This window comes from Python bivittatus, unplaced genomic scaffold, assembly GCF_059951505.1.
Source record: "Python bivittatus isolate LINGU-HERP-01145 unplaced genomic scaffold, Pbiv_v1 ctg000610_np1212, whole genome shotgun sequence".
NCBI lineage: Eukaryota > Metazoa > Chordata > Lepidosauria > Squamata > Pythonidae > Python > Python bivittatus.
The window spans coordinates 2,541,464-2,568,990 of NW_028277088.1; the positions used below are offsets into that span (position 1 = coordinate 2,541,464).

Here is a 27,527-nt window from a genome sequence, read left to right on the forward strand (position 1 = left end):
CCCCAGAGGGCATCCAAGTTGGGAAAGCAGCAGGAGAAGATGGGGAGAACGAGGAAATTAACATGACAACTTCATTAGCTCTGGAATTTCTTCCCGCCCTGCTCTCTTAAAGGAGATTTGATCAAGCCGTAGCACACATATTCCAAGCAATGATCTCAGCCCCATCTGCCCCCCACCCCCAGTCGTTCCATCAAGGCTGAAAATGTGAGGGGGAGGCCAAAGAGGAAAGAAGATTTCCCCAGCCTACAAAAAAGTAATTGCGGTATTAGTGGAATGTGTGTGGATCAGAGGAAGAGGAATTTGGTACCCTTCATCTTCATGTTTGCAGAGATTTATTCCTTTCCTCCCACAACTCGCTGCACACTCACCCACCCACCCCAAAATTCTTTGCAGCACAGCTCACTGGCCCAGCCCTATCAGCTGTCCATCACAGCATTTGGCTTACGCTGGGTTGCCTTCGGCCTGGGAGAATTAACACGGAGAACCATCACTCATAAGTAGCAGAGTCTTCAAATAGGGGTCCCGTAGAGAGGGGGTGGACTTATTCGCTGTTCCCCAGAGGGCAGGGCAAGAACCGATGGGTTGAAACACCAAAGGAGCAGGTTCAGGCTGGACATCAGGAGGCACCTCCTGACGGTATGACCTGTCAGCTGGTGGAACAGGCTGCCAGATAAAGCGGTGAGGTCTCCATCGCTAGAGGCCTTCAGATACAGGCTGGATAATCATCTGCCAGAGGTGCTGGAGGAAATCCCTAGGTCCTTTCCTGGATTCCCTGATTCCAATATTAGACCCAAAGTACAAGTCATCTTATATTCATGGCCTCCAGCTACCCCTTAGCAGTGTTGGGTAGCCATCAGTCAACGAGGTTTTCACCGAGTAGCATCTTCTGTAACGTACCAACTGCTGCCGTACAACCTCCCCTGAGCATCCGGTTGTCCGTGATGCCCCGACCCCACCGTGCCCCCTCCGCCTCCAAACCCCATCTGCCAATCTTGGAATTGCAGCAAGCCGCTTTCCACCCCTTGCCATTCGCAAAAGCTTCCGGAGAATTGGCCAGAAAGAAGAGCAGAGAGAGAGGGATCAAGTTTACCAGCCTTCCAGACCCAGGGCCAGACTCCCCCATGTGTGCCTGTCAGTCTTGGCTAGCTCCCGCCTGCGCAAAAGCGCACACACAACTGACTTTTGTAATCCGTCACCCATTTGTCTCCCTAACACCCCAGACAGCCTTAAGTCTCACCTCCTAATTTTAAACAGCTCCGTGATGAATGGGGCGTCTTGCTACTGGCTGGGGTTCCCCTACAACGGCTATCGTTTACACCTCTCCGATGTAACAAGGCTTTGCAGCTTAAGGCGACCACATTTTAACCAGGTCATGCAGGAGGCCAAGCCTGCTAGAAAGAGGGGGCATACTCCCCCTCCCCAGTTTGGGCACAGCCCAAAGACAAAAATCAGTTCTAGACAGGGACAGAAGTGATTTGATGTGCCTTCGAATACGGTCTTGCCAGCTTGGCTGGACCTGCCAGCATCTGGTTTGTAGCCTCCAAAGAGGAAGGGGCCAAAATAACTGCCCTTTTTGGGGACAAGTTTTTGGGATGGCATTTAAGGATAGAAAGGAACGTTTTAAGTCATGGAAAACTGACCAGCGAATTATTCAGAAAGATCAACCAGAAGCTGAAAATGGTGGCTGTGCCTGTAGGTGTCATACAACTGCACCCATCTTGCATTGCAGCTTGCCCACTGTGGTCCTTGGCACCTCCTAAAACGCGGCCATCAAGTTGTAGGGAACGACACGTGGCAGCCGCAGAGACGGACTTTCACTCCCAATTTGCAAGACTGGGAAGAAGGAATCAATCTGAATGGATGCTTTATCATTTTTGAGCGTCAGACCATCTCTTAGAGAGATACTGAATTCAATTTGTGCTTGTTTGGAAAAAAAAATAATAATTCTGGGTCAAATTCAGTCTCATTTGTCAAGGAACAAAGCCAAACCAAAGTGGAACAAATTTGGGGCAATTTGGAAACTTTTTTTTTTTTTTTTAACACAGAGATGAAAATTTCCTGAGCTTTTACAGCTCCAATTTGGCTCTGAATTAGTATTCATATGTTCCTATTTCTTCCATTAAATCTGACTTTGCAGAGTACCTTTTCAAGGCAGACACTGCTTTGGGGAACAAGTGACAAAGCCCCATCAAGTTTGATGTGGAAGCTCGACATGGCTGCAGTTGATTCAAGCAGTGTGGAGCTTCTCTGATTTCCAACTTAATTTCCTGTAATTTCGCTCAAAAGAACGTAGATTCACTGCAGATGCGTCACAACATACTTCTAATGATGTTGACCTTCCCAGGCTCTCCTGCTGGTTTATCACCCTGTGGAACTCGCTTCATCTTCTGCTCCGACCCTTTGAAACCAAACAAAACAAAATATACATCTACTTGGGGTGTGTAACTCGTCCAGTGTGCCACACACTTGGACAGTAATCGTCTTGAGATGCTACAGAAGGCATGGAGAATCTCTGGGCTGCAGACCTAATTCTGGGGCAGGAACGGGGTGGCTGAAACTACCCCGTGCTGGCCAAAGTGAGGACCATCTCTCCATCTCCTGTCTGGAGCCAAAGCAAGGATGGACCTTCTGCCCTGAAGGTCCACCCACTGTAGCTCTCCAGCCCACCCAGCTTGCTGAGGAGCTGAATCCGGCCAGAGATCAGCTCCAGTTCCTCCACACCAAATTTAAGGCATGGCCAAAATCAAACATGTCAATATACTACCAAAGGAAATAGGGAGGAATTTGAAAGAGGGTCTTCCTTGTCTTTATTTCCATCCTACCGTGCATGGGTGGGACAGGAGAGTCATTATTCCTGCTGGAGGACATACTATATATGCATCCTTGCAAATTTGGTTGGAGAATCCTGGGTCCTAAGATCATGGATAAAGGTTTCTCCCCACCCTCCCGGTTTCTCCTTACCATGCAGCATTGTATACAGCTCGGTCTCATTTCATCGCCTTCCCCCACCCCAAATTAAGCAAACCCAACTGGGCTGTAAGCTTGCAGAAGAGTTATCCACTTCTTATTCAGGCTGGCTACCTTTTCCACACCACTTCTACCTCTGGCGCATCCTTTCTGAACGGTAGGAAGGAAAAATCCCCCAACACTCTGAGCCCATTCACATTAGGGTGCCTAGATGGCTGGGTTCACTCACACAACCTGCTATGTAAGATGTAATGGGACACTGCAGTTTGTGGAACCCCACCATCGTCATAGCCTTCTGCGTGAATCAGACCATTGCATGAAACTAAAATATCGTTGATTTGGGTGGGTGGAACACGCAACGAGGGCAGAAAAACTGTGTCTGTAAACCAGGGTTTGAGAGAACCAGTTTGGCGTAGTGGTTAAAGCACCAGACTAGAAACCAGGAGACGTTAGGCCTGGAAGCCACTGGATGACCTTGGGCCAGTCCCTCTCTCTCAGCCCTAGGAAGCAGATAATGGCAAACCCCTTCTGAAATCTTGCCAAGAAAACTGCAGGGCCTCGTCCAGACAGCCGCCAGGAGTCAAGACAAAGAATCAACGGCACCAAAACACGAAACAAAACAGGGCTTAGAGTTTAGCAAGTTGGGCCAGCCCAGTCATTAGGTTACAGGCTGATTTCTTTTCAACTCGTGATCCCCAGTTGGAATTTAGCTTTTTTTTTTTTTTTTGCAAAAGTCGCTCATCCAGGCAAAACTTTGCCAGTTGTTCTCTGCTGCAATCGCCCACCCAACCTCAGTCAAGCAGAAAGATTTAAAACACAACAAGGAAACCTCCATCAGCCAACCTGACTTGAAATGTCATTGACTGTTGACTCAACAGAGATTTAAACAGCCAAGTCGGAAAGTTAACTGTTCACTCCAACCCCAACAGGCCAGAAAGCTATTACCGGGGACAAGTTCACAACCCTGTTGCTCTCCCTGTCCGAATAAACCAAACAGAGCCGTTCTCGGGCGGCGAGATTCTTTTCTTCGCCAGGTGCCTTTAGGAGAGTTTTCCGCAGCCGGGTGTCCAGCTGGAGCGCTGAGCTCCATGCCAGGGTGGGGTGGGCTTTGGAGACAGTGGCGTCCGTGGGGTTCTCTGAGCTGGGTTCTTTTCTTGCAAACGTTTCGTTACCCGGCTAGGGAACCTCTTCAGTGCTGGAATGGGATGAGGTTTGCTCTCTGATTATATACTGTGGCCTGCTCTGCCAGTGCTGGTGGGGGTGGGAGTTTTGTTTTATTTTATTTTTTCCTCTGGTAGTTCCTTGATTGGGGTATTGTTTACTGCTGAGTGTATGTCTGGTGTAGTGTTAATCTCGGCTTATCTGGGTGATGCTTGCTGGTGAGGAGATGTTCTGGCCTTTTGTTTTCCTTCCTATTGTCTCTTTTGAACAGTGTATAGATGTTGTCTATCTCTATGTGCCTGGTGATGGCTGCCTTGTCTGAATGCCAGGCTTCCAGGAATTCCCTAGTATTTTTGGAGTTAGCTTGGTCTAAGATGCTGAGAGTTTCCCAGTTAAAACTATGGTTGAGTCTGTCCATGTGCTGTAGGATTAAGGAGTTTCCATCGTGTCTCCTGACTGCTGGTTGGTGCTCATGGACACGCTCTGCCAGCCTTCTGCCTGTCTGTCCCACATGGTGGCTGTTACAGTCCTGACACTGTCTGTTGCAGAGGACTCCTGTTTTCTCTCCTTGGGCTACTGGGTCTTTTGGTTTGCTTAAGATGTTTTGGAGGGCTTTAGTTAGCTTGTGTGCTATGGAGACAGTGTTGCTCATGCCTACTGATGACCTTCGGCAGAGCCAGGATGGGCATGATGCATCCATGATTGGATGCATCCAAGATGCATCCAGGATGGGCGTGATTGCATCCAAGATCTCTCAGCGGTTTTGATGCCATCAACCACAGTATCCTTCTGGGCCAGTTCTGGGGTTTGGAGGTGTATGGCACTGTTTTACGGTGGTTCTCCTCCTTCCACCATGGGCAGTTCCAGGGGGTGTGGACAGGGGGAAGAGGTTGCATCCCCAACTGCTCATCTGTGGGATGTTTCAGAGCTGAATGCCCTTGCTCCTCCTGCTGAACCTCTACATGAAGGGTGCGTTAGTCTGGGTCTGGTATCACCAGTACGCTGATGATACCCAGTTACATATCTCAATCCCAGGCCATCCAGCAATGCTTTCCATGTCCTGACCCAAGCTCTGGAGGCTCTTCAGGTCTGGATGGGGAGGAACAAGCCTGTGTTCAACCCTAACAAGACTGAACCGCTGTGGGTGTTTGGACTGACCAGATCTGGGAATATTCCAGCTTTGACCTTGGATGGGGAGACACTTCCCCATTCAAGAGCGATGGGCAGTCTGCGGGGGTCTTCCTCGACTCACAGCTCTGCTTGGGGAGCAGGCGGCAGCCGTTACCAAGGGGGTCTTTGCCCAGGTCTATCTTGTGTGCCTATTCCTAGAACGGGAGGCCCTTCAGAGGGTCCCTCAGGCCCCAGTCACCTTGCGACAGGACCATTGCAACACTCTCTACATGGGGCTGCCCGTGAAGGCCACCCAGAAGCTACAGCTGGTCCAAAATGCAGCGGCATGGGCAGTAATGGGTGCATCTCATAAGCTCATGTGTCATCACTGCTCTGCGAGCTGCATTGGTTGCCAGCTGACTTCCGGGTGGAATTCAAGCTGCTGGTTGTCACCTATAAAATGTGGGGCCTGATGATCTGAGGGACCGCCTGTCTTTAGTGGTTTCTGCCCATCCAGTAAGATTGGGCACAGTGGGGGCACTCTGGGTCCCCTGAATTAAACAGTGTCATCTAGTGGGACCCTGGAAGCGCTCTTTCTCTGCTGCAGCACCTGCCCGCTGAAACACCGTCCTCCAGAGATTCTCACAGCTCCCACCTTTTCAACACTGGGTGGGTTTTCTAAAGCAATGGGTGATTCTGCACACGTCCTTTTCTTTTTTAATTGTTTCTTTTCCTCCTTTTAACTATGTCATTTGTGGGTCAGATGGCCTTTTAAATCTAAATAGATAAAGAAATAAATAAAATACCCTACCACTGCCAGCCAGTAAATTTGGGCTCAGGTGGTGGGAAATATCATGCCAACATGTCTTGGAGCCCCTCACCAAGAAATATAAATCAGCATAAGAAGGCATACAAATTTTCAAGGCAGCGAAGAGTTTCTGCTTTGCTAGAAATACAGGTACTCCTTGTTTAGCAACTGCCTTGTTTAGCGCCCATTCACAGTTACGACGGTGATGAAAAAGTCACTTTGTGACCCATCCTTGCATTGACAACCTTTGCAGGTCTATCAAGCAAAGGAAAGCTGAAGGAAGATCATAAACACAGCCGTGGTTTCACTTAACCGCTTTGCTTAATGACCGAGTTGCCGGTCCCAATCGGGGTCGCTAAATGAGAATTGCCTGTATATCCAGGTGCCTGAGCAGTGTCAGCTTAAATGACCATTCACACATTACACCAAGGCTTTGGGTGGATTGCATGGATTTTGATGGGAATCCAGATTTTACGATTTGTAAATCAGAAGTGATGCCTCGACACTCTATGGGAACCAGGTCAGTGGCACCCGCAGGTGGTGGTCAAAAAAAGTGAGATGTCAGAAGTGACGTCATGAGGCCAGAGCCACCCCATGTAGAGACATGCACAGAAGAGGCAGGGCTTCCATTCCCATCTCCTTGCCTGCTCCAGATGCCCTGGAACTAGGCTGGGACGGGTGTTTAACAAGCCACGATTCAGTCTGGGTGTGAAGACGGCCAACGAAAAGGGTCCAGTGGCCACAGAGGAGGGAGCAGAAAGTCTGTTAACAGTGGAAAGAGTTGGAGAAGGATCAGAAGAAGATCGTTCTGGAATTCCACCAGTAAACTCTGAGGCCCTAATAAAGATAATCCAGACATAACATTAAACTTTTTTCAAAGAGGAATTCTTCCCTTCAACATACTTGTTATAAATTATTATTGCCTCTGCATATGTACGTATGTGCAAAGTTTCTTTTGAATTAAGCTGGACTCAGGAGATGGTCAAATGGAGGTCCGTAGAGTTTTCTTGGCAAGACTACAGAAGTGATAGCCCATGGCCTTCTTCCAAGATGGTGGTGGTGGTGGCGGCGGTTGTTATTGTTATTGCTGTTGTTACTATTATTGTTTCTTAGGCTAGCCTTCAGCTCTAATCTAGCCAGTCAGCCATCCCTTTCCCATAAGAGGAAAAATATTTCAATGGTACGATCGATGCTTTAGCTAGACAATTGGAGGCTCAGCCCCTGAAACCTCAAGGGGGTCTCAAGAAAAATCCACGATATCTCCTCCCTAACTGACTGTGGGCCAGAAGGGACGGTCTGGGACTGGATGATCCAGTGGCTTCTATACATCAAATAGCAGTTGCATCAATACTTGCTGCCCGGGGATGATGCAACGCTCTGCATTACGACCAATTTCCATGCAACAGGAAGCCAGGTCTAAGCACTTCTGCAACCCAACCACCAACACCGTTTTCTAGCGTTCTGCAGATTTATACAATCCCACCTGACTAAAAACAGACAAGGTCTGATCCCCACAGTTGGATAAAGATGAGATGAGCCAATCCTGGTCACCAGTAAGGAATGCTTTGCTTACAAGATAAGGGGAAACCTCTTAGTGTACCCCAGGAGAACCATCACTCATTGGAATCCACATGCTGTCCACGTCCTACAGAAGGTCCCAACAGGTCTTGACACAGAATGGGGGAGGGGAGGGGAGGGACCACCCTGGAGAAGTAGAAGTTAGAGGTCATACAATATGGCTTAAAGTTCTACCAACACACATTCTAGGTCAGTGTTTCTCAACCTTGGCAGCTTGAAGATGTGTGGACGTCAACTCCCAGAATTCCCCAGCCAGCCATGCTTTCTTAGATACTTTCTTTCTTAGGTACGTTTAAGCAGGTTGGGCAGTCGTCTTTTGGCCAAGCTTTCACTGCACAAGCCCCTCCTTTACATGCCTGCCCTGTGACCATGCTGTGGGTTGGCTTTGCACAGTGGTACCACAAGACACCACAAAGATACATCTTGTTCTTGCTTGACTGCAAAAACAGGCCAGCTTGTTTTCTGCCAGCAATTGCTAATTACCAGCTGAGAGCAAACTGACTGAAGCCTCTGTTATTGTTGTTGATGAAGATGATGATGGAGGAGGAGGAGGAGGAGGAGGAGGAGGAGGAGGAGGAGGAGGAGGAGGAGGAGGAGGCGAAGGCGAAGGCGAAGGAGAAGGAAACTATGACAGGCAAGGAGTAATTAAAACTCTTCTTTTCCCACCATTCTCTGCTTGGATGTTTTAATTATCTGACAATCAAGTTCTATCAATTGACTTCACTGGATTTCACACAAAGAGTCCTGGTAGGACTCCATGGTCTATATAATCCGTTCCAATCTATAGTACTAAGAGTAGTTCCATAGCAGAATTAAGAAAGGGGGGACCCCTTCATGGGATGAGTTCAAGTGGAAGTAGAAATGAGGTAACCCAGCAATATCACGGGGTACTTCAGTTTGGAATTGCAGATTGAGCACGGGGTTAGCATAGATGATCTCTTTTGGTGCTACGAGTCAATTGACTTTTCCCAGGATCTTCTGTTACAAATCAATCCAACCAAAAGTCAACAGGGAGCTGGTTCATACTCAATCACTCGGCTACTAAATCAGGCTTTCTTTAACCGCCAGTGGCTTCACCTTCAAGGAGAGAGATACATCACAAGAATGGAAAACCCAGCCAAGTCTTTCAAATCTATGTACAGCCTCTGGCAGCCACTGGAAATAAACTAGTTATTTCAAGGGTTCTTCTGCTCAGGTTTTGAAAAGAGATCATAGAGAATGGATTGAGGCAATCTGACTAGCCTGAATTATCCAAATACAGGCAACAAAAAATTCAGACATGGTACAGCAAACTGGAAGAGGAAGATGACATAAAAGAAAAATTCAATTTCATGCCCATGGCTGGTTTGGGCCAAATCATCTTAAATTAAAAAGGACCTTTGCAAATTCCAGCCAAATAAATAAATAAATAAGTGGAAAGCCCCACTGTGGTTTCAGAACACGACCGTCTCTAACTGCACTTTGGACGGAGACCACTAATTCCAAAAATGATGGGAAAATCTAGCCAATTCTTCATATGAGTAAATTTGGAAGAGACCTACCAGTGAATGTGACCGAGCACATCTGAATGGGGATTTGAACCCATGCCTGTCCACTGTTCAACCCCTGCACGGTTCTGGTTCTCCAGACACATTGTTGAGACAAGTGTACAAATTGCAATTTAAAAAAAAAATAGCAAAGCTGTGCCATTTTTAAGGGTGGCCCAACCATTCCCTGGGTGCCATTTCAGAGTTCATGGAGGTTATCTATCTATCTATCTATCTATCTATCTATCTATCTATCTATCTATCTATCTATCTATCTAGTTTATATAGCCAGTTAAGGACTTGCATCATGCTAAGCTATAATGTGGGGTTGCTTTTTTTTAACTTAGCACAGTATATGGCAGTGTTTCTCAACCTTGGCCACTTTAAGATGCGTGGACTTCAATTCCCAGAATTCCCCAGCCAGCATGGCTGGCTGGGGAATTCTGGGAGTTGAAGTCCACGCATCTTAAAGTGGCCAAGGTTGAGAAACACTGCCACATGGGAAACAGCCAGTGTGGTGTCTGGTTTATGCTGGCTGGGGATGATGGGGTTAGAGTCCAACTGATCAGCAGGTTAGCCGCAAGAGAAGGCTTCTTTTGGCCTATGGCTTGCCCTGCCAAGCCACACGTTCAACTTTTAGCAAGTCGACACTTCTGATTCACAGCAAACAAACATGTTCTTCCTAAAGGAGAATGCATGTGAGAATCCAGGGGAGCCAAGCAGACGAAGGTAGCTCTGCTTTAACGCCGATGCTTTAACCTTTCCAGAAAAGTCACACCACTACAGAAGAGTGCTTTGCTTTAAACTGGATTACAAGCAATGCTTGTAATGAGCCTTTCCAAGCCTAATACAGTTAGCAAGAAAGGGGAGAGGCTGCCAATTTTCACATCTTGGCAAGCAAGAATTCTCAAGATGCTTGCAAAATACAATTTGAGACCAGGCCATCCCAGTTCCCCCCACCCCACCCCTTTCCTTTGCATTTTGGAGAATTTTGTATTTAACCCTTGATTTCTTTCCTTGCCGTATAAATCTAGATGGATCTTTTTCCAATGCTTAAAAGGTGCGTCATTAGTCAAAACAGGCACGGTTTGACATAAGGCCCCCATTCTAGGTAGCATCTTCACTTTTACCACCACAGAAATCTTTCCCAACAACGATCGTTGTAACTTTCCCCATCTTAACCTATCTTCCTTAATTTCATTTGTTGTAAAAGGAAAGTTCTGCTCTCCATGGGTTCCACTGAAGAGTGATATGGGTCAGGTCTTACAGATGGAGCATGAAACACCCTTCCTTCCAAAGGCAGGAGGACCTAGCGTGGTTGGTGGGACATTTCCAAGTGGGCTACAAGGAAGAAGAGTGATCCGCTACCTCACCAACTAATGGAAAATAAGTGATTTGGGTGTTGGGTAAGGAAAGAGGAGACACCAATAAACCCCAATTCTTGTTTCTACAATCAAAAGCTAAGCCCCCTACTTCCGTGTCACTCTCTTTCCTTGTTGGGTGGCCTGTTTAGACTGAAAGATGGTCTCTTGCAGCCCTCCGTCACTGCAAGATCCAGAGATGTCCTTAGCTCACCAAAAGACCTGGAACCTCTTGACGGCCGAATGACAACAAGGAGTGGTGATCTGTGGTGCCCTGTTTCTTCCCCCCACCCCTTCAGCAATTCAGACTTGGAGTCTTCCAGCTTTTGTCACCACTCACCAGCTGTCATGCCCAGAATGGGAATCGACCCAACCTCGCTTGCCAAATGTTTCTGCGCCCAGAGCCAAGTTCTCACTTGTCTCCATCCATCCTTGAGAAGTCAACAACTTCAGAGAGAGATAGTTCCTCCCCCCCCCCCGACCCCGAAACGGGAGAGGATCTGCCCGGGTTTCACACGGCTTGTTCCAATGGAATTGCTGTTTGCCAGATTAGAATGTGCCAGAGTGGGAAAACAAGTTTATGAAGCATTACACCCCTAAAAGCTGGCAAAGTAACATTTTTTAAAAATAATAATAATAATAATGAGAGTCTCAGCCCTGTTTCAAAGCTATAGAATTCACATGCTTCCAGCTAGGAAAATCTCAGTGCAAACAGTGAACCTATGCTGGATGGGTCACTAAGGATTCGTCCATGTGAGCCTCCCACTTGAGGAGCAGGAAGGAGATGTGCAAAATTCAGTGACTTGGAAACACAACATTGCAGAAAGTTGCAGGATGTTTTGTTCCCCTTCTGGACCATCCAGCAACCCAACAGTTTTCCAAGGTTTTCCAATTAGGATTCAGTATGGTGAGTTCACTTCTCAAAACCACTGAATCGTCTCCAAAATGGCATGGAGGGGAACCATGTTCCCAAATTGCACATCTCTACAAGGGACTGGACAGACTCTTACCCTTCTGTAATTATTTCTACTGTTTTCTGGGGTGGGGGGGTAGGGAAATGGGGTCCTATTAGTCCCTAGCTTGAAGCTTGAGGTTTATTGAATTTTTCAGGACATATTCCAATGTAATCCTCTACAACAACGTTTCTGCTGGCTGGGGGATTCTGGGAGTTGAAGTTTGCCAGATTAGAATGTGTCAGAGTGGGTTGAGAAATAATGAGTTAGGCTGATTGGCAAGAAGACATTCAAACCATGTATGTCCATGCACGGCAGCTTTTTGAAGACTTTGCAGAACCTAAGTAGACTAACTAGGACAAGGACAAGTTAATGCATTTTTGAAATAAGAGCTTATCTCTCTATCCATGATCCTTCAGAATTATTTAACTGACCCCTGCTAGAGAAGATCATCCTTGGTCCACAAGGCCTGTTTTGAAACATGAGGGGCTATCTTCACAATCACTGGCCAGTGAGTAAGATCCATGACAGCTACACCTGGAGTACGATATACGATTCTGGCCACCAGATCTCCAGAAGAATCTTGACAGGTGAGAATGCCCTCAGAGGAGAGCAGTAAAGATGCTGTGGTAGCTACGTAGAACATGCTTATGAGAACAGGCTGAAGGAACTTGAGATGTTCTGTCTGGAAAAAAGAAGACTTGGGGAGACCTGAAAACCGTGTTGAGATACATCAAAGAGTGCAATAGGGAAGATGGTGAGGAATTCTTCCCCATTTCTTAGAGAGAGAGAGAGAGACACAGACAGACAGACAGACAGACAGACAGATATAGATGATAGACGATAGATACTTAAACCAGAAACAATGGGCATAAATTGCGGCTAACTAGATTCTTTCAATATAAGGAACCCCTTCCTGAGGGTAAGCTCTGTTACAGCATGGGATGGTCCACCTAGGGAAGTTATGGGTTCTCCATCTCTAGTGGCTTTTAAGAAGAGGCAGGACAGTCACCTCTCACCGATGATGTAATTAGATTCCCTGCATGTTGCAGAGGGCTGGACTAGAAAATCCTCCTGCTTCCTTTTAATGCCACAGTTCTACGGTTTCACGTTCTGGTATCTCCAGCTCTTTGAGGTTCCCAGACATTCCCAGACCTCCAAGAACCTGATGCTTGCAGAGACCGGGAGCTGAACCCAGCCCTGCCTGCCTGCCAGGCATGCATCTGACTCCAGAGTTGTAGACCCTCCCCGCCCAGAAGCAGAGAACGCATCCAAATCGTTCGCTCTGGTCGCGCCCCCAGCTCCAGTTTCAAGCTCCACGTCTCAAGTTCTGCGGCACGAGGAGTCTTTTTCTTGGCCGGGCCACCGCTCCCTTTGCATCCCCACAGTTGCTATTTTGATTTATTCCTTGCCATCTGCATACGCAATGTTTTTTATCGGGTAGATTATACGGGGGAAAGAACCGGCTCTGTGTGTGTTCTCCCAAGTTAATGTTTCCTGTGCAGTTCAAGCCGTTCTACCTCCAGGTATGTTTATTTCCTTACTCTAGCAAAACCAGCAGACTTTTTAATGGAACTGTTGATATTTTCTCTGGCTGAACTTCCTGGAGAGAAGAGAGCCCATGCAGCCGAGGTCCTCTCCCAAACCAAGGTCTGAAAGCTGCAGGTCTCCCTCGTGGAGCTGAACCTTTCCACTGCGAGAGGCAAATTTCTCCCCTTGTTAGATAAACACAAGATTTGGGGTGGGGATGGAGAAGAAGAGGGAGTCAGTGATGGCTGCCCTGGATCTCGGCTCTAAGAGCAGATCCCTTCAGCATCCTGAAGACAAATTGCTGCTCTGACAGTAGAAATGGATGTCTATTTGGAGCGCTGAAGTCCTAAGGGGGATGAACCTTCAAGAAGATCAGGATGGGCAACCATCTTCAGATGTTCGCCGGACACCTAATCTGGCTAATGGTGAAGAAAGCCAGCTCAAGGCCCATCATTGCTGTAATGGAGGGCTAGTTGATGAGAAGAAGAAAAGGGGCTTTCTCAGGGCACCCGATCCTGTTGAACTCACTGTCCCAAGAAGCTACGTTGGAAGTCTCTTTACTAGACGTTTTGCCATCATGTAAAGCAGGGTTTCCCAACCTTGGCAACTCTAAGATGGGTGGACCTCAACTCCCAGCATTCCCCAGCCAGCATGCATCTTATGATCTTAAGATGATCCACACATCTTAAAGCCTGCTGGCTGGGGAATTCTGGGAGATGAACTCCACCCATCCGAAAGTTGCTGGTGGAAGAACCCCTTTCCTGGTGTAAAGAACCCCTTTAGGAGAGCATTTCTGTGACGGGGTATGCAGACTTTATTGGATGCCCCGACTGTGGCAACGGAATTTGCCTGTTACTCTTCCCCATTGTCTGGAATAGTCCTCCCATTGGAATTGCTGCCCTCGCTTGGAGGGGACGTGTAGAGTTTTGCAGAAATAAATATACAAGGAGGCCCCGGTCACCTCAGTCCCATGCACCAAGGTTCTCCTCCACCCACCTTGCAACTGATTTGCTTCTCACCGAATGACAGTGACGCAAAATTAAGCTGAAGGGGCTTTCTCCATGCCAAGTCATGAACGGCCATTCCATAAGCCCCACGTTTCACCACAGTTCCCACAGCTTCCATGGCACCAAAATAAATTTATTTTCCCACCTTTTCTCCATGATGGGACTTAAGGGTGCACGGTTCCACCTCAGCCTCCCATCCAGAAACTGACCAGGCCTGGACCAGCTTAGTTTGTGCATCATAAACCTCCATCCTAACTTGAGGCACACACACAGTGCATCTAAGGCAGACTACAGTTTGTACTAATCAAAATCAGAGCAGCCATGAAACAGGCAGCCCTAATTAACCAACCCAGTGTTTCCTAAACTGAGCCCTCCCCATGTGCGAACTTCAACTCCCAGAATTCCCCAGCCAGCTTGCCCATGGCTTGGAATTCTGGGAGTTGAAGTCCTACATATGTGGACGTTATTCCGATGGGGTCATCTCATCCATAACACAAGCCACCCAGCAAACCACCTTCTCTTGTCATCCCCTGCTCCAGAGATTGTTGAACCCAATCAAGGTATTTGCCAAATGGTTATTGATCGTGACCTTACTTAGCATCTATTTGGGACAGGGAACCCCATTTGCTTGGGCGGCAGCAGGTGACTGATTAACTGTTGGAAACACAGCCAGCACAAGTGTTTCTGCACCCTGAGACCATAAAGCCCTTCTCAATGGCACTCTTATCAGAAAACAGTACAAAAAGCCCGGCCAACGCAATTATTGGTAGAATAGTGGGGTGAGCGTGCACACCAGAGAAACACTGGACCTTCATCCAAGCAGGATCTTGAATTTCCCCGAGGCTCAAGCCGTGCTGCTCTCCAGCCTTCAGCATTAAGTTCCACTCTTGCATCTCGCTCCTTTGCTTGGCCTGAGATCTGGTGGGATCGGAGATCTACCCCCTGAAAAGACGGGCTGTTTTCCAATGAGCTTTAACCCACCTTCCTGAAGGCCTTTCTTAGGGTTTTTGACCAGGACAGGCTCTTTTGATCCTCTCCCCTCTGGATCCCTCTAGGCAAGACTGATCCTTAGAGGGAGGATCTTTCTTGAGATAATGGATGGGTGGGTGGATTCCTGCTCTTCCATGTGAAGCGGTGGGGAGGACAAGCCACATCAATTCCACGTTCAACCATCTTCCTTGCCAAGACCACCAAATGACTCCTGACAAATCCTGGGCAGATTTCTCTCCCAAGCAACAGAGCCAGACCTGCAGTTGTGCAAATCCCTGGTGCACACACACCAAAGGTGATCGGCCATTCCTCCCACCAAGAGAAGACAAGGCAGACGTTTGCTGGCCTGCCTGCCGCTGGGGGCTCTCAGGGGGCCCCCAAGGACTCACAAAACGAGATTCTTGCTGGACCACTCTGCCTGATCTGGCTTTTATAGCATCGTACAGCCAAGCCACCTTCAGGTTCTTTGCCACCTATCTTTCCCAGGCCTGCTTTTCCTACCCTAGGAGGACCACCTGAAGAAGACAACCCACTTCTTCCTAGCCAGGCCTCTTACAGATGCAGAGAACAGGCCTGGCAGATGTTTCCTGCAGTCCCAAGGGTGCAGGTACACCCTTCGTCCTGATATAGTTGGCTTTGAGGCAGCTTAGCAAGTTGTAAAAGCTCCAGTAGCAGTAGCTGTTGATTCAACAAGCTCTGGTTAAATGAATAGTGGTTTAGAAGAATAGTAAATAGCAATGTGTCTAGGCATTAAAAAGTTATATAGCTTGTTCCTTGTCCTCTTCCACCTATTTATATTTCATCAAAAAGAAGAAATTACTAGCCCAGTATTTCTCAACCTTGGCAACTTGAAGATGTGTGGACTTCAACTCCCAGAATTCCCCAGCCAGCCATGCTGGCTGGGGAATTCTGGGAGTTGAAGTCCACACATCTTCAAGCTCCCAAGGTTGAGAAACACTGAAGTAGAGTGTTGGGTGGAAATTTGGACAGCTGTCAAAGGGGATTTCCTGGCAGGAAGATACTTCAAATGCCAACTAGTGAAGACTTTAGAAACCTGTTGGTAAACTTTACAAATCGACCAGTTTGGCCACTGGGTGGGCCAAAATTCTGAACAAAGTGGCCCTTGGCCCAAGGCTGTTCGTGTACTAATTGTTTTGAAGACTGTGGAACTGCAGAATAAAAGAGTTGGAAAATATCTTAGAGATCATCCATCCGGCCCCCCTGCCCAGCGCCGGTCTCTATTCCTACAGCATCTCCAATACAGCCAACAGATTCCCACGTATTCCCACGATCTCTGCCTTAGATCATTCAAATTCCTTTTCCAGAAGCCAGGTGGCCGTGCCTACCTGACCTTGGCGGACTTCAAGAACCGAAGCAGGGTTGGGCTCCGTTAATACTTGGAAAGGAGACCACCAGGAGCTGCACCGTAGACTGGAAAGTTGAAAGATCATTCTCCCAAGATGTCAAGGACAGAAAATGTCCATTCCTTGAATCGTGAAATGACGAGGATTATGTTCCTGGAGGAACCTGTTCACCGATCATTGATGGCTGGTATTTTGGGGGGGGGGAGTTGGAAACTTCAAAGGGCAATCTATGGGGAGGGGGGTGCTCGCCAGCAACGGGTACCTGCATGGTCTTCGAGGGTGCCAGGAAAGAACCCGGTTTGTGCCTGAGCGAAGGGGGGGCCCCAGCAAGGTCACTGATTAACGTGTCCCTTGCAAAACCAGAAGAGGGGGAGGGGGCCAACCCCGTTTCTTCCATTCTGCTCCCCCTCCCTTGGGACAGGATGCCTTTCCTGTTTAATCATTACAAAACAGTGTGCTTTATCTCACATTTTGAGGTTTCTCGTTAGAGGAGCAAGTAATTGAATTTGCAGGGAGCCGATGGGGGATGAGAAGCAGGCATTGGATGTGCAAACCGGGATTTAGAGGAGCCACAGGGGCCTGTCTGATGTTGAACTGGGGGGGGGGGTTAGAAATGCTGCCAACACCCTTGTGCTTGTGGCAGAAACGGCGTTAGTCCTCAGTATCCCCCCCATTGATTGGGACAGGATGCGGTCCACAAGCCTATTGTGCTTAGCTCTCTCCCATTGTGGTTTGTTTAGCAAACCATGGTTTAGCCCAGGGAGGAGAGTTTCCATGTTGCTGGGAGCCCTACTTTTCATTTATTTGCCTGTGCAGTTTTTCGGGGTTCAGCTTTCAAGAGTGAAATAGATTTAAGGCATCTGTTTTGCCCCTTCGTTGTCCCTGGAAATAGGAAATCAGGCTGCGGTTCGGTGGGGAGGAGAATTGGGGATTTTAAGAGTAAAAACTGATTTTTTTTTTCCTTTTCTCCCTTTCAAAGCCTATTTCTGTACCAAGTTAACTACACACCTGTCTTTCCCTGGTCCACCCCAGTTCTAGTATGGATTCTGGAACCTAATGGACTTTTTTTCTTTTCTCATTTTTGAACAACCCGTGTGTCTTATTATGGAAGGAACAGCCGCCCACCTGATTTTTAAGTCTCGTGCCTTTATTTTCCCTTGTAAAAACGCAGCACAAAACAGTCCCTTGTGGAACGAATCCTGTGAAAAATGCGACAAGAAGCTCCTGATCTCAGGATGGGAAAAAATTTTCTGTTGCGGCTCTGGAAAGTTGGAAAACTTTTGTGAGTTTTCCCGTATTAAATCCCTCATTTCCAACAAGAGTTTGGGGGGGGGGGTAAATCCATGGATTGGGATTCCCCCCTCCCTTTTCATTTTTGGTATAAATAAAACTTTGGGAGGGGCAGGGCAGGGACGGGGATTTCTGGTTCTCATTTGATGGGTGGCTGGCTGGCTGGGGAATTCTGGGAGTTGGAGTCCACCGTCTTAAAGTTGCCAAAGGTTGAGAAACACTGCTTTAGAGAGAGAGGTTAAAACATCATTGTACTTATAACTGCTGCAAAGAATATCAGAAGCTACCTCTTTATATCGTTATATTTCTCTCTTTTCTTTGTTTTCTATTTTCTTTTCTTATTGCACTTTGAGCTTTCTCGGTTATTTTTCTTTATTTTTTCTGTTCTAATTTAGTTTGTATTAGTTCTTATTATTGCTCTTAAACCTTTTAATAAAAATTATATATAAACAAAGAACATCATGGATCATCAAGACAATAAATTAATCAAGGAACAAATCCACCCAGAGTTCTCTCTCGAGCCACAAAGGACCAGGCTCAAAGGAGCCTACTTCTGACACATGATGCGAAGACCACGCTCTCCAGAGGAGGCTCTGATGCTGGGAAAGGTGGAAGGAGAGAGGAGAAGAGGAGGACGACTAGCAGCAAGGCTGCTATTTTATGTTATTTACAGTTTTAGCTTACTGTTTTTATTTCATTTTTAATTGTTAGCTGCCCGGAGTCGTGCATTTGAGATGGGCAGCAAGGAAGGAAGGAAGGAAGGAAGGAAGGAAGGAAGGAAGGAAGGAAGGAAGGAAGGAAGGAAGGAAGGAAGGAAGGAAGGAAGGAAGGAAGGAAGGAAGGAAATGGATGGAGAAGGAGGGAGGGAGGGAGGGAGGGAGGGAGGGAGGAAGGAAGGAAGGAAGGAAGGAAGGAAGGAAGGAGGGAGGGAGGGAGGGAGGGAGGGAGGGAGGGAGGGATTAGGGATAAAGCATTCAAGAAACAAATCTAAGAGTCAGTGGCAACCTGAGGGCAGATGTTCAAGTTCAAAGACTCACCACGATGCATTTTAAGGGAAAAGTAAAAAAACCCCAAAAACTGTTAAGCAGCCTTTCCCACGATGGTGTGTTTTCAGAGGTGCTGGGACCTCAACTTCCACAATTCTCCTAGCAAACCAACAACGTTCATTTCACGCTGCAGGAGCCTTTTAACATGCGCTAACAGCCCAACCAGTTTGGCTGGCTGGGGAATTCTGGGAGTTGAAGTCCACACACCTTAAAGTTGCTAAGGCAGAGAAACCCTGCTCTAAAGCTTTGCATCTCCTTCCTCTGGGAAGTACCATGTTAGGTTCCCACATCACACTCAGCCTTCGTGTGACTTGGGAGACTACCAAGTAGCACTACCTGGAGGGGAGACCACAGGAAAGTCCAATGTTACACAACAGACTGGAAATCCAAAAAATAAAACCCATCCTAGGGGAAAAAAGGCCCACCCCTTCTGCACTGTAACTAAGACAACTCCATAAATGGGTCCCTGAAGTCCACCAGAAGTCAAGCTCACCTCAGAACTATTTCTAGCCCCCTACAGGGCAACATCTGGCTGATTGTGAAAAGCTTAGCAGGGTCAGGCTTAGGTAGGAATTGGATGGGAGGCCACCAGGAGATCCTAGGACAATCTGCCAAGACATTACATTTTATCACGGCAGGTGGAAGCATCTAGTTGACCTTGGCTGATCGTGAAAAGTGTAAAAAGTGAGACATGGCTAGTGCTTGGATCACAGCTGAGGAAAAAAAAACTAGACTGAGAAACTGAAAACACTGACGGGAAGTGGGCAAGCCATTTCTGTACTGATGCTAAGAAAACGGCAGAGGTTTCCCCAGAGCTGAGCTTGACTGCCTGGAATCTCAACCATCGGTAGGTTAGGCAACTACTTCTTAAGGGGGGGGCAAACAGGAATTTGGGGGCCTCTTGCTATGCCGCCGTCCCCACGGCTGAGTTTGCACAACGTCCTTCCGACCGGTTCAATTGCTAGAATTCGACGATGCGAGCGAACCCTAACCTAACCAAAAGATTGCACATTCGCCCATCGCGGGGACCTGCCCGCCAGAACGGGGCAAGCACAGGGCGCTGCCAGTAGGGCCGCTGCCTCTCTGACCAAGCCAGTCGGGCGAGGACAGCCTGCAACCTGCCGGGCGGGGGGGTTACCTGTCAACTTCATCCGCAAGGTCTCCTGCATCGCTTTCTAGTGGTGGGGGCTGCCCTTCAAACAACTTGCCATCTGCTCCCCACAAGAAAACACACATCTGAGTGAGTCTGGTGCCAACGGTGGCATTTCAGCCCTCCCGAGATCACTGCCAGTTGACGTGGCACGTCGATCTCTCCTTACAGGTGCAACCAGGGGGGGTTCCTTTCCAGAGGCCCAAAGGGATCCACGATCAGTTCCTAACCGACCTCGCTTAAACCCTGTTTTGCAAAACCGGGGTTTAAGCAGAGCGGAGGCCCTGCGTTGAAGCCAGCCAGCAAGAGGGAAACCGATTCTGGCCAATCCCCTGCTTTTTTTTTGCAAAACTTCATCTCGTTCTTCACCTCTCAATCCAGACTACCTCTGTAGGGATCCTCCCAGGGAGAAAGAAAATAAATAGAAATGAACCGCGGTGGGGGGAAGGGGGGAGAAAGAGGGCAAAATAACTTTCCCATGAAAATATTTTATTTTCTCAAAGGACAGGATACACCTGCAAGCCTGAATACCAAGTTTGGAAGGTTTTTTTTTTAATTAATGGTTTAATGGATCTCTCTGCTGGCCAGAGTGGGAACTGCAATTTCTTTTCACGCACACCCTTCCCCCAAGCTCCAATCATGGATTTAGCAAGTGACAAGAAATCGGGCACTTTTTAGACACTGTTTTTCAAACTTGGCCCCTTGAAGAAGGGTGGACTTCAACTCCCAGAATTCCCCAGCCAGCATGGCTGGCTGGGGAATTCTGGGAGTTGAATTCCACCCTTCTTCAAGGGGCCAAGTTTGAAAAACAGTGTTTTAGACAGTTGAATTGTCATCCAATTTAATTAGAAGAAGGGAGAACTGAAAAGCAAGGGGAAAAAAGCACATCCTATTTATTTCTGCATTTAGAAAAATGCAGAATCCTTTCAAAGACACCCACGGCAAGTTTGCTGATCTTCCCCTCCAGAAGAAAGGGGAAAAAAAGGTCCACACCCATTTTGGATTTCCAGAAAGGAAGCAAGACAAACTGATCGGGGCACAGATCAGAACAGAGGAGGGGACAACCAACTTCCAAATCAGCCCAGCTAGGTTTCAAAGGGGGGGGGGCACTTTCCCAGACCCGGAGAGGGAAGGAAAGAAGAGGAAAGGCTGTTTATCCTCTCTGTTCGTTTGGATTTCCTGCCCGCGGAACGCGAAAGCTTGCACCAAAAACTTCACTTCGTCTTGGAGGGGGTAGGATGAAAACAGCTGCACGCTGCTGGAGCACCAAAGCCACGCTTTTTGCAGCTCCCGAGCTCGGCATCTCTGCAAAACGTGGAGCCTAACCAGAGTTCTCAACTCCAGCCTGAACTCATTACCAGCTGGATGCCAGTCTGGGGGGGGGCAACTGCCAGGGGATGCCCTCAATCAGAGCCACAACCTTGCCACACACCTGTCCTTGTAGAATGCCACTCACCTGCTATAACCCAGAGCTTACAGAAGATAAAAACACATATCTTAGACAAGCAGGGATTAAAGTTTATTTGCACCTCTTGGGTCTCAGTTCCCTCCTTGCACACGCATGCACACCCACCCACCCATCCCCAAACACAACAGAGACTTCACCCTTATAATACCATCGCATTCTCTCCAGCTGGCTTCATCATTTGCATCTCTTGAGTCTCAGTTCCCTCCTTGCACAAGCATGCATGCACGCACACCCACCCCCCAAACACAACAGAGACTTCACCCTTATAATACCATCGCATTCTCTCCAACTAGCTTCATTATTTGCACCTCTTGGGTCTCAGTTCCCTCCATGCACACGCATGCACACACCCCCACACAACACAGGCTTCACCCTTATACCATCACATTCTCCCAGCTGGTTTCAAACTACAGCTGCTGGAATTCTCAGCGAATAACGGTGGCTGTGAAGGTGCTGTTGAAACATATCTGAAGGAGACCAGGGAACCTGAGGACACCAATAGCTGACTCTCCCCGTGCTAAACCCGCCAGCTGCCCACTCCCCCCTTTCCACACGTGGCATGAACAAAATTGCATTGCCAGAAAAGAGAGACTGAAAGGAAGGGAGACCTACCAGTGTTAAAAGCTAACATCAGCCTGGAATTCCCAGGCAGACTAGACCAGGGTTTCTCAACCTTGGCAACTTTAAGACGGGTGGACTTCAACTCCCAGAATTCCAATTCTGGGAGTTGAAGTCCACCCGTCTTACAGTTGCCAAGGTTGAGAAACCCTGCTCTAGAGAACTGCAAAGTTTGAAAGCAGCAGAAGTTTTGCAGGGGGGAGACACTCTCTTCAAGCAATTCCAGGCATCCTGCCCAGTGACATATCCCCCCCCCCAAATTTAGGCTCATTATCCAAAATCATTTGATTGCCAGTCTAAAACTGCCCCTCTGCCATTGAGACAGGGCGCCACTGTTTGGTTTTGACCTCACAACCAACACGCACAGCAAGCCCACGTGCCACAGCAAGAAAGCAAAAGGAGACGTGGCCGAACATCTCAATTCTTATGAATTGAGAAGTTAAACCATGTTTGAAGAATGGGATCAATCTATCTTATTGAAAAGCAAAGGGCCCTTCCAAAATCGTAGCTTTCTTGAATTCCAAGAAAACGTCAGATCCAAACTTGATCGGGCAATTTGGAACTTTTTAGGGTAGCATTAAACCCCTTTAAAATCTAGCCGTTGGTCCCCAAGCATCAAATGTGATCGTTCACAAACGTCCTGGATCTTTTTAAAATATCATTGATATTAACCGATGTTTTTAGATTTTGTTAAGGGGGCCGCAATCAAGCCGGGACACAGTTTCTCAGCACATTGTCTCTTCAATGGCTCAGTTCCCCAAAATGCCTAAAATGGCCCAATTCAAGGCAATTAATCCAACATTGGCTGTTACACCCTGAATTTCTTACAACAAAATAGTGGGAAAACATGCATTTTTCTTTGAATCAGCAGAAATGGCACAGACTGAAGAATTAACACAACCCTAAAGAATCTCCAAGGAGCATTTAATAAAAATGTTCTTAACTCCCATATTGTCTCAACCAGGTACATATTTCCCATCAGCTGAGCTCCATATATCCAAACAAAGTAGAAACCTTGAATAGGAATCTGTTTAAAGTGCGTATTTCTCCTTAAGCTCAGATGCGCAAAGCAATCCGAGACAACTCTGAAATAGCCCAACTGCTTCGCCAGCCCTCTGGGCTTCCGTTTTCATCCTCTGCCACCAGCCTAGGAACGATCCCCCTGGACATCCAACCAGGTTAGGGAAGGACAAGCTCACAGAATACAAAACATTTATTTTTAAAGATTTTAAGGGGCAGCACAAGACAGTCCTCCACTTTTGCCTTTTGGCAGGGCTTAACTCTCTTCTCAAGAAGAGTCTGGCCATATCCAGGGGCCGGCGTAGTTCTGCTCTTCCCTTCCTTCTTCTCCAATACCCCCCCCCGTTCCAAATACGCAGCCAGATTGCTAGCGGGGGTTTACTCCGTAGGCAGGATTGGGCCACAACCAACCTGTTGGCAGCCCCCGTTTGACCGCGCAGGTGGCTCAAAACGCAACCCGCCACCAAGCCCCCACAACTTCCCCAGCTGACACCCCGCAGCCAGCAGGATGCCACGCGATGGGCGCTGCAGTCCCACAGGTCAGCCTACACCTCCCCGGGGGGAGGGTTACAAAGTTTGCCAAACTTAGCGGAGGCGGAAAGCGGGGCGGCTGGCTGCGGCCCCGGTCGGGAGCCGGCGAAGGACGCCCGGCAGCGCGATCCGCGCGCAGAAGGTCCCCGGCGCTGGCAGGAAGCCGGGGCGGGGGCAACCTGTTGGGCGCTCCGGAGGTGGCAGGTGAAGCGGGACGAGCAGTCCCCGCGCGCGGGGCTCCGGCTGGCAGCGGGGCAGGGCAGGGCACAGCAGGGCAGACGGGTCACTGGGCAGCGGCCGCCGCCGCCGCCCAGCCCGCCGGCGGGGCTGCTCTCCTGGGGAAGCGCGGCTCCCAAGCCCGCGGCTCCCAAGCCCGCGGCTCCCAAGCCCGCGGCTCCCACGCGCGCAGCCCCGCGCAAGCCGGCGCGCAGCCTCCCGCCCCGCGCAGCGCGATCCCGAGGCGGCAGGCGGGGGCTCCAGGCGCGCGGGGCCACGTCCCTCCGGCCGGCGCTTACCCGAAGTAGGCGGCGGAGAGCTCCGGGGCGCAGGCGAGCAGCACTAGCAGCGCGCAGCAGGAGGACGAGGAGAAGAAGAAGAGCCATCGCCGCGGGCGGCGTCCATCCAGCATCTTGCTGCGCCGCTCGCGCTGACCATCGCGCTCCTTCCCCGCGGAGCCGGATCAGCGGCGGGCCGGCCGGAGGCGCCCCCTTTATAGGCGGCGGCGGGCGGCGGGGGGGCCGGGGGAGGGAGGGAGGGAGGCCGGCGGCGCGAGCCCAGCTGGGGGGCGGGGCCGCGAGCCCGGGAGCCCGGCGGGCGGGGCGGGGCGCGGGGAAGGCCCGCCCCCGGGGGAGGCCCGAGCGGCGGGGGGAGCGGCGCGGCGCGGGGCGGGGCGGGAGGCAGGACGGAGCCGGGAGGGGGAAAGGGAAAGCGAGCGTGTGAAGGAAGGAAGGAAGGAAGGAAGGAAGGAAGGAAGGAGAGAAGAGCAGAAACGTAATAGGGGAGAATAAGGAAAGGAAGGGACGAGAAAGGAGAAAAGGGAAAAAGAATGGAAAAAGAAGGAGAGAAGGAAGGGGGGCGAGAGAGTGAAAAGAAGGGGGAGGGAGGGAAAAGAAGAAATATAATAGGAGAGAATAAGAGAAGGTAGGAAGGGAAAGAGAAAGAAGAAAAGGGAAAGTAAATGGAAAAAAGAAAGGGAAGGAAGGAGATAGTGAATAGAAGAAATATAAAGGAAGAAGGGAGGGAAGGAAAGAAAATATCAAGGAAGGAAGAGAGAATAGAAGAGAGAGGAAGGAAGAAGAGAGGGAGAAAGAAGGACAAAGAAAGGGAGGAAAAGAGGAATGTAGTGAAAAAGTGAGAGAGAAAGGAAGACAGGAAGAAGGGCGAGAAGGAAAAAGAGAGGATCCCCAGAAGGCTTCCAGCTCTGTCCAGGGCACCTGCCAGGGTCGCTGCTCCACCGCCCGGCTGGAGGGACCCCGAGGCGTCAGCCCAGCCCGGCTGGCTGGCCAGCCCTGCATGGCGGCTGACTGGGCTCTGCAAATCCCACCATTGTGGTTTATTCATAAGACCACAGCTAAACCTCGGTTTAAAACCATACAAGGATTCTCTCGCACACCGGCCCAGGCCCCTCTAGCAACCTGCCGGAGATGCCAGGCAAGGCAAAGGGGACCCCATTAGCATCATCACCCTAATATTGGAGGCAAACGCCCGATCAGGCTCAACTCCCGCTGACTTCAGGACTCCCCTTTTCCTCTTCCAATCTCTCAGCTGCAAAGTGGTTTGCTGCTCTGGTCTCTAGGAGGGTGTTTTGACTTTCCAGTCTGGCCTACACCTCCGATCTCCTAGTGGCCTCCCATCCAAGTATTCACCCAGTCTGCTTTGCTTTAGGACAGCGTTCCTCAACCTTGGCAACTTTAAGATGGGTGGACTTCAACTCCCAGAATTCCTGGCTGGCCAGGAACTAAACTTTCTGAATCAGTTCAATGCAACTGTCCAGTTAGAATCTTCAGTTTAATTTGGATCCCTGAATTAATTCAATTCGGATTATTTCAGTAGTCTATTAAGATGACCTTTTGAATCATTCTGAGTTGCATATTCCTACGTTTTTTGAACTCAACAAGGATGGTATTACAACATCACTGGAATGAGGCAGGATTCGTATTCAGCTCCTAAGGTGCAATTTTTCTTTTGACTTGTGTTAAGGATTTTTATTAGGACAGGAAGGCCTGGCGCGATATGGTTCAGGGGGTCACGAAGAGTCGGACACGACTTAACGACTGAACAACAACAACAAAGGATTTTTATGATTGATTGATTGATTGATTGATTGATTGATTGATTGATTGATTTTTGCTTGTTGTCAGTTTTTGTCGTGGCTTCCCTTTTGGAAAATCTTTGCAAGGTTAAGACATTTGGGTAGACGTGCAGTGCAACAGGATCCTGTTTAAATTCCTCCTTTTGATTTATTGTGGTTTATACAAACCCACATAACACAGCTTGTTCAATAGTTTGTGATTCCAAACAAACAACCCAGGTTTGGGCTAATCTTTCAGGACAATAGGGCTGTGATTAAAATGGACGGATTGTTTATAATCAGAGAGCTGCATTAACCCCATCTTTTCTGGGCACAATAGAAACGGGTTGGATTCACACCACCCAGCAGTGTTTCTCAACCTTGGCAGCTTTAAGATAGGTGGACTTCAATTCCCAGAATTCCCCAGCCAGCAAAGCTCAAGTTCACAGCAAATTCCATCTTCTTTGGTTGGAGGTTTTCTGACCAGCAGGGGAAAGAATCCACTTCATAAGCTTTTCCTTAAAGATTGGGAATAATCCCTTCAGATCTTGAACATAGGAAATAGCAAGAAATATATAGGCCGTCCGAAACTTTGATTTGGAGATTTGATTCAAAAGCAATTGATCAACTTTCCCAACTAACTCAACTCGATTCAAATGCCTCTTTATCAGCCTGAATAGTTAGGAAATTCCTGGCCGCATTTAAACAAGATTTTTCCATCCCACGAAAACGGCCTTTAATGGAGCCCCTTCAACGGTTCACTTCTTAGATCTGATTTTCTCAACGGAATCAAGATTTTCTCGAATCAAGAGAAATCTGAATAAGATGTTGCAGCTCTCTGATTATAAACAACCCATCCATTTTAATCACAGCCCTATTGTCCTGAAAGATTAGCCCAAACCTGGGTTGTTTGTTTGGAACCATGAACTATTGAACAAGCCGTGTTACGTGGGATTGTATAAACCACAATAAATCAAAAACAAACCACATTACGGCTTAGCAAAGCATACAACTCAGGCCAGGGAGCTTGTTGGATCAACAGCTGGTTACGTGCAGCAGGAAAAAAAAGACACCAGCAAGTAACTAGGTTTAATTTCAATGTTAACTAGGGTTAATTGCACTCTGCCCAGGCTAGAGTTTTATGTCACTGAGGACCGCCTCCTTTAATGGGCTAAATGTGAGTTGGGAATTGGGTGTGCCTTGTCTTTTTATCCTACTTATGAATCTCAAGCAAATGTTGATTTCTGTACAGGTCTTAGAGTTGCACTGCCTTGACTGGGAGCATACAAACATTTTAAATCAATCAATAAAGCTGAAAAAGAGGATTTAAGCCAGTGTTTCTCAACCTTGGCAACTTTAAGATGGGTGGGCTTCAATTCCCAGAATTCCCCAGCCAGCTTTGCTTTGGGGAATTCTGGGAATTGAAGCCCACCCATCTTAAAGCTGCCAAGGTTGAGAAACACTGCTGTGTGGTGTGAATCCAACTGTTTCTACTGTGCCCAGAAAAGATGGGATTAATCCAAAAAAACTGGTTAAGCATGTTCCCTGTAAGCAAAAGGGAGAACTATAGTCATCGTCCTCCTCCTCCTCCAGGAAATAAAATGGGCTTTTATTTCGGCAACACATTCTCTTTAATGCTCAGCGGGATCCTTATAATCCTTTTTTGCATGGGGTCATCTATGTAAGAAGAGCACGCCATGGGCTGAATTTTCACATCACAGGCTATCCCTAAAGAAAAGGGTCCCCCTTGATATCGAAA

General features: G+C 48.4%; 1 protein-coding gene across 2 annotated transcripts in view; it reads right to left on the reverse strand.

The window, feature by feature from the left end:
* WNT9A (Wnt family member 9A) overlaps nucleotides 1–24,144 on the reverse strand; it is a 39,194-nt gene extending 15,050 nt beyond the window's left edge. Inside the window, exon 1 of one of the 2 annotated variants that reach the window (XM_088150396.1) lies at nucleotides 23,994–24,144. In XM_088150396.1, the coding sequence (XP_088006522.1) occupies nucleotides 23,994–24,106 (113 nt within the window). In that variant the 5' untranslated portion in view covers nucleotides 24,107–24,144. The remainder of the gene's footprint in view (nucleotides 1–23,993) is intronic. The other variant, XM_088150397.1, reaches the window with a different exon arrangement.
* Between the last annotated feature and the right edge of the window lie 3,383 nt (nucleotides 24,145–27,527).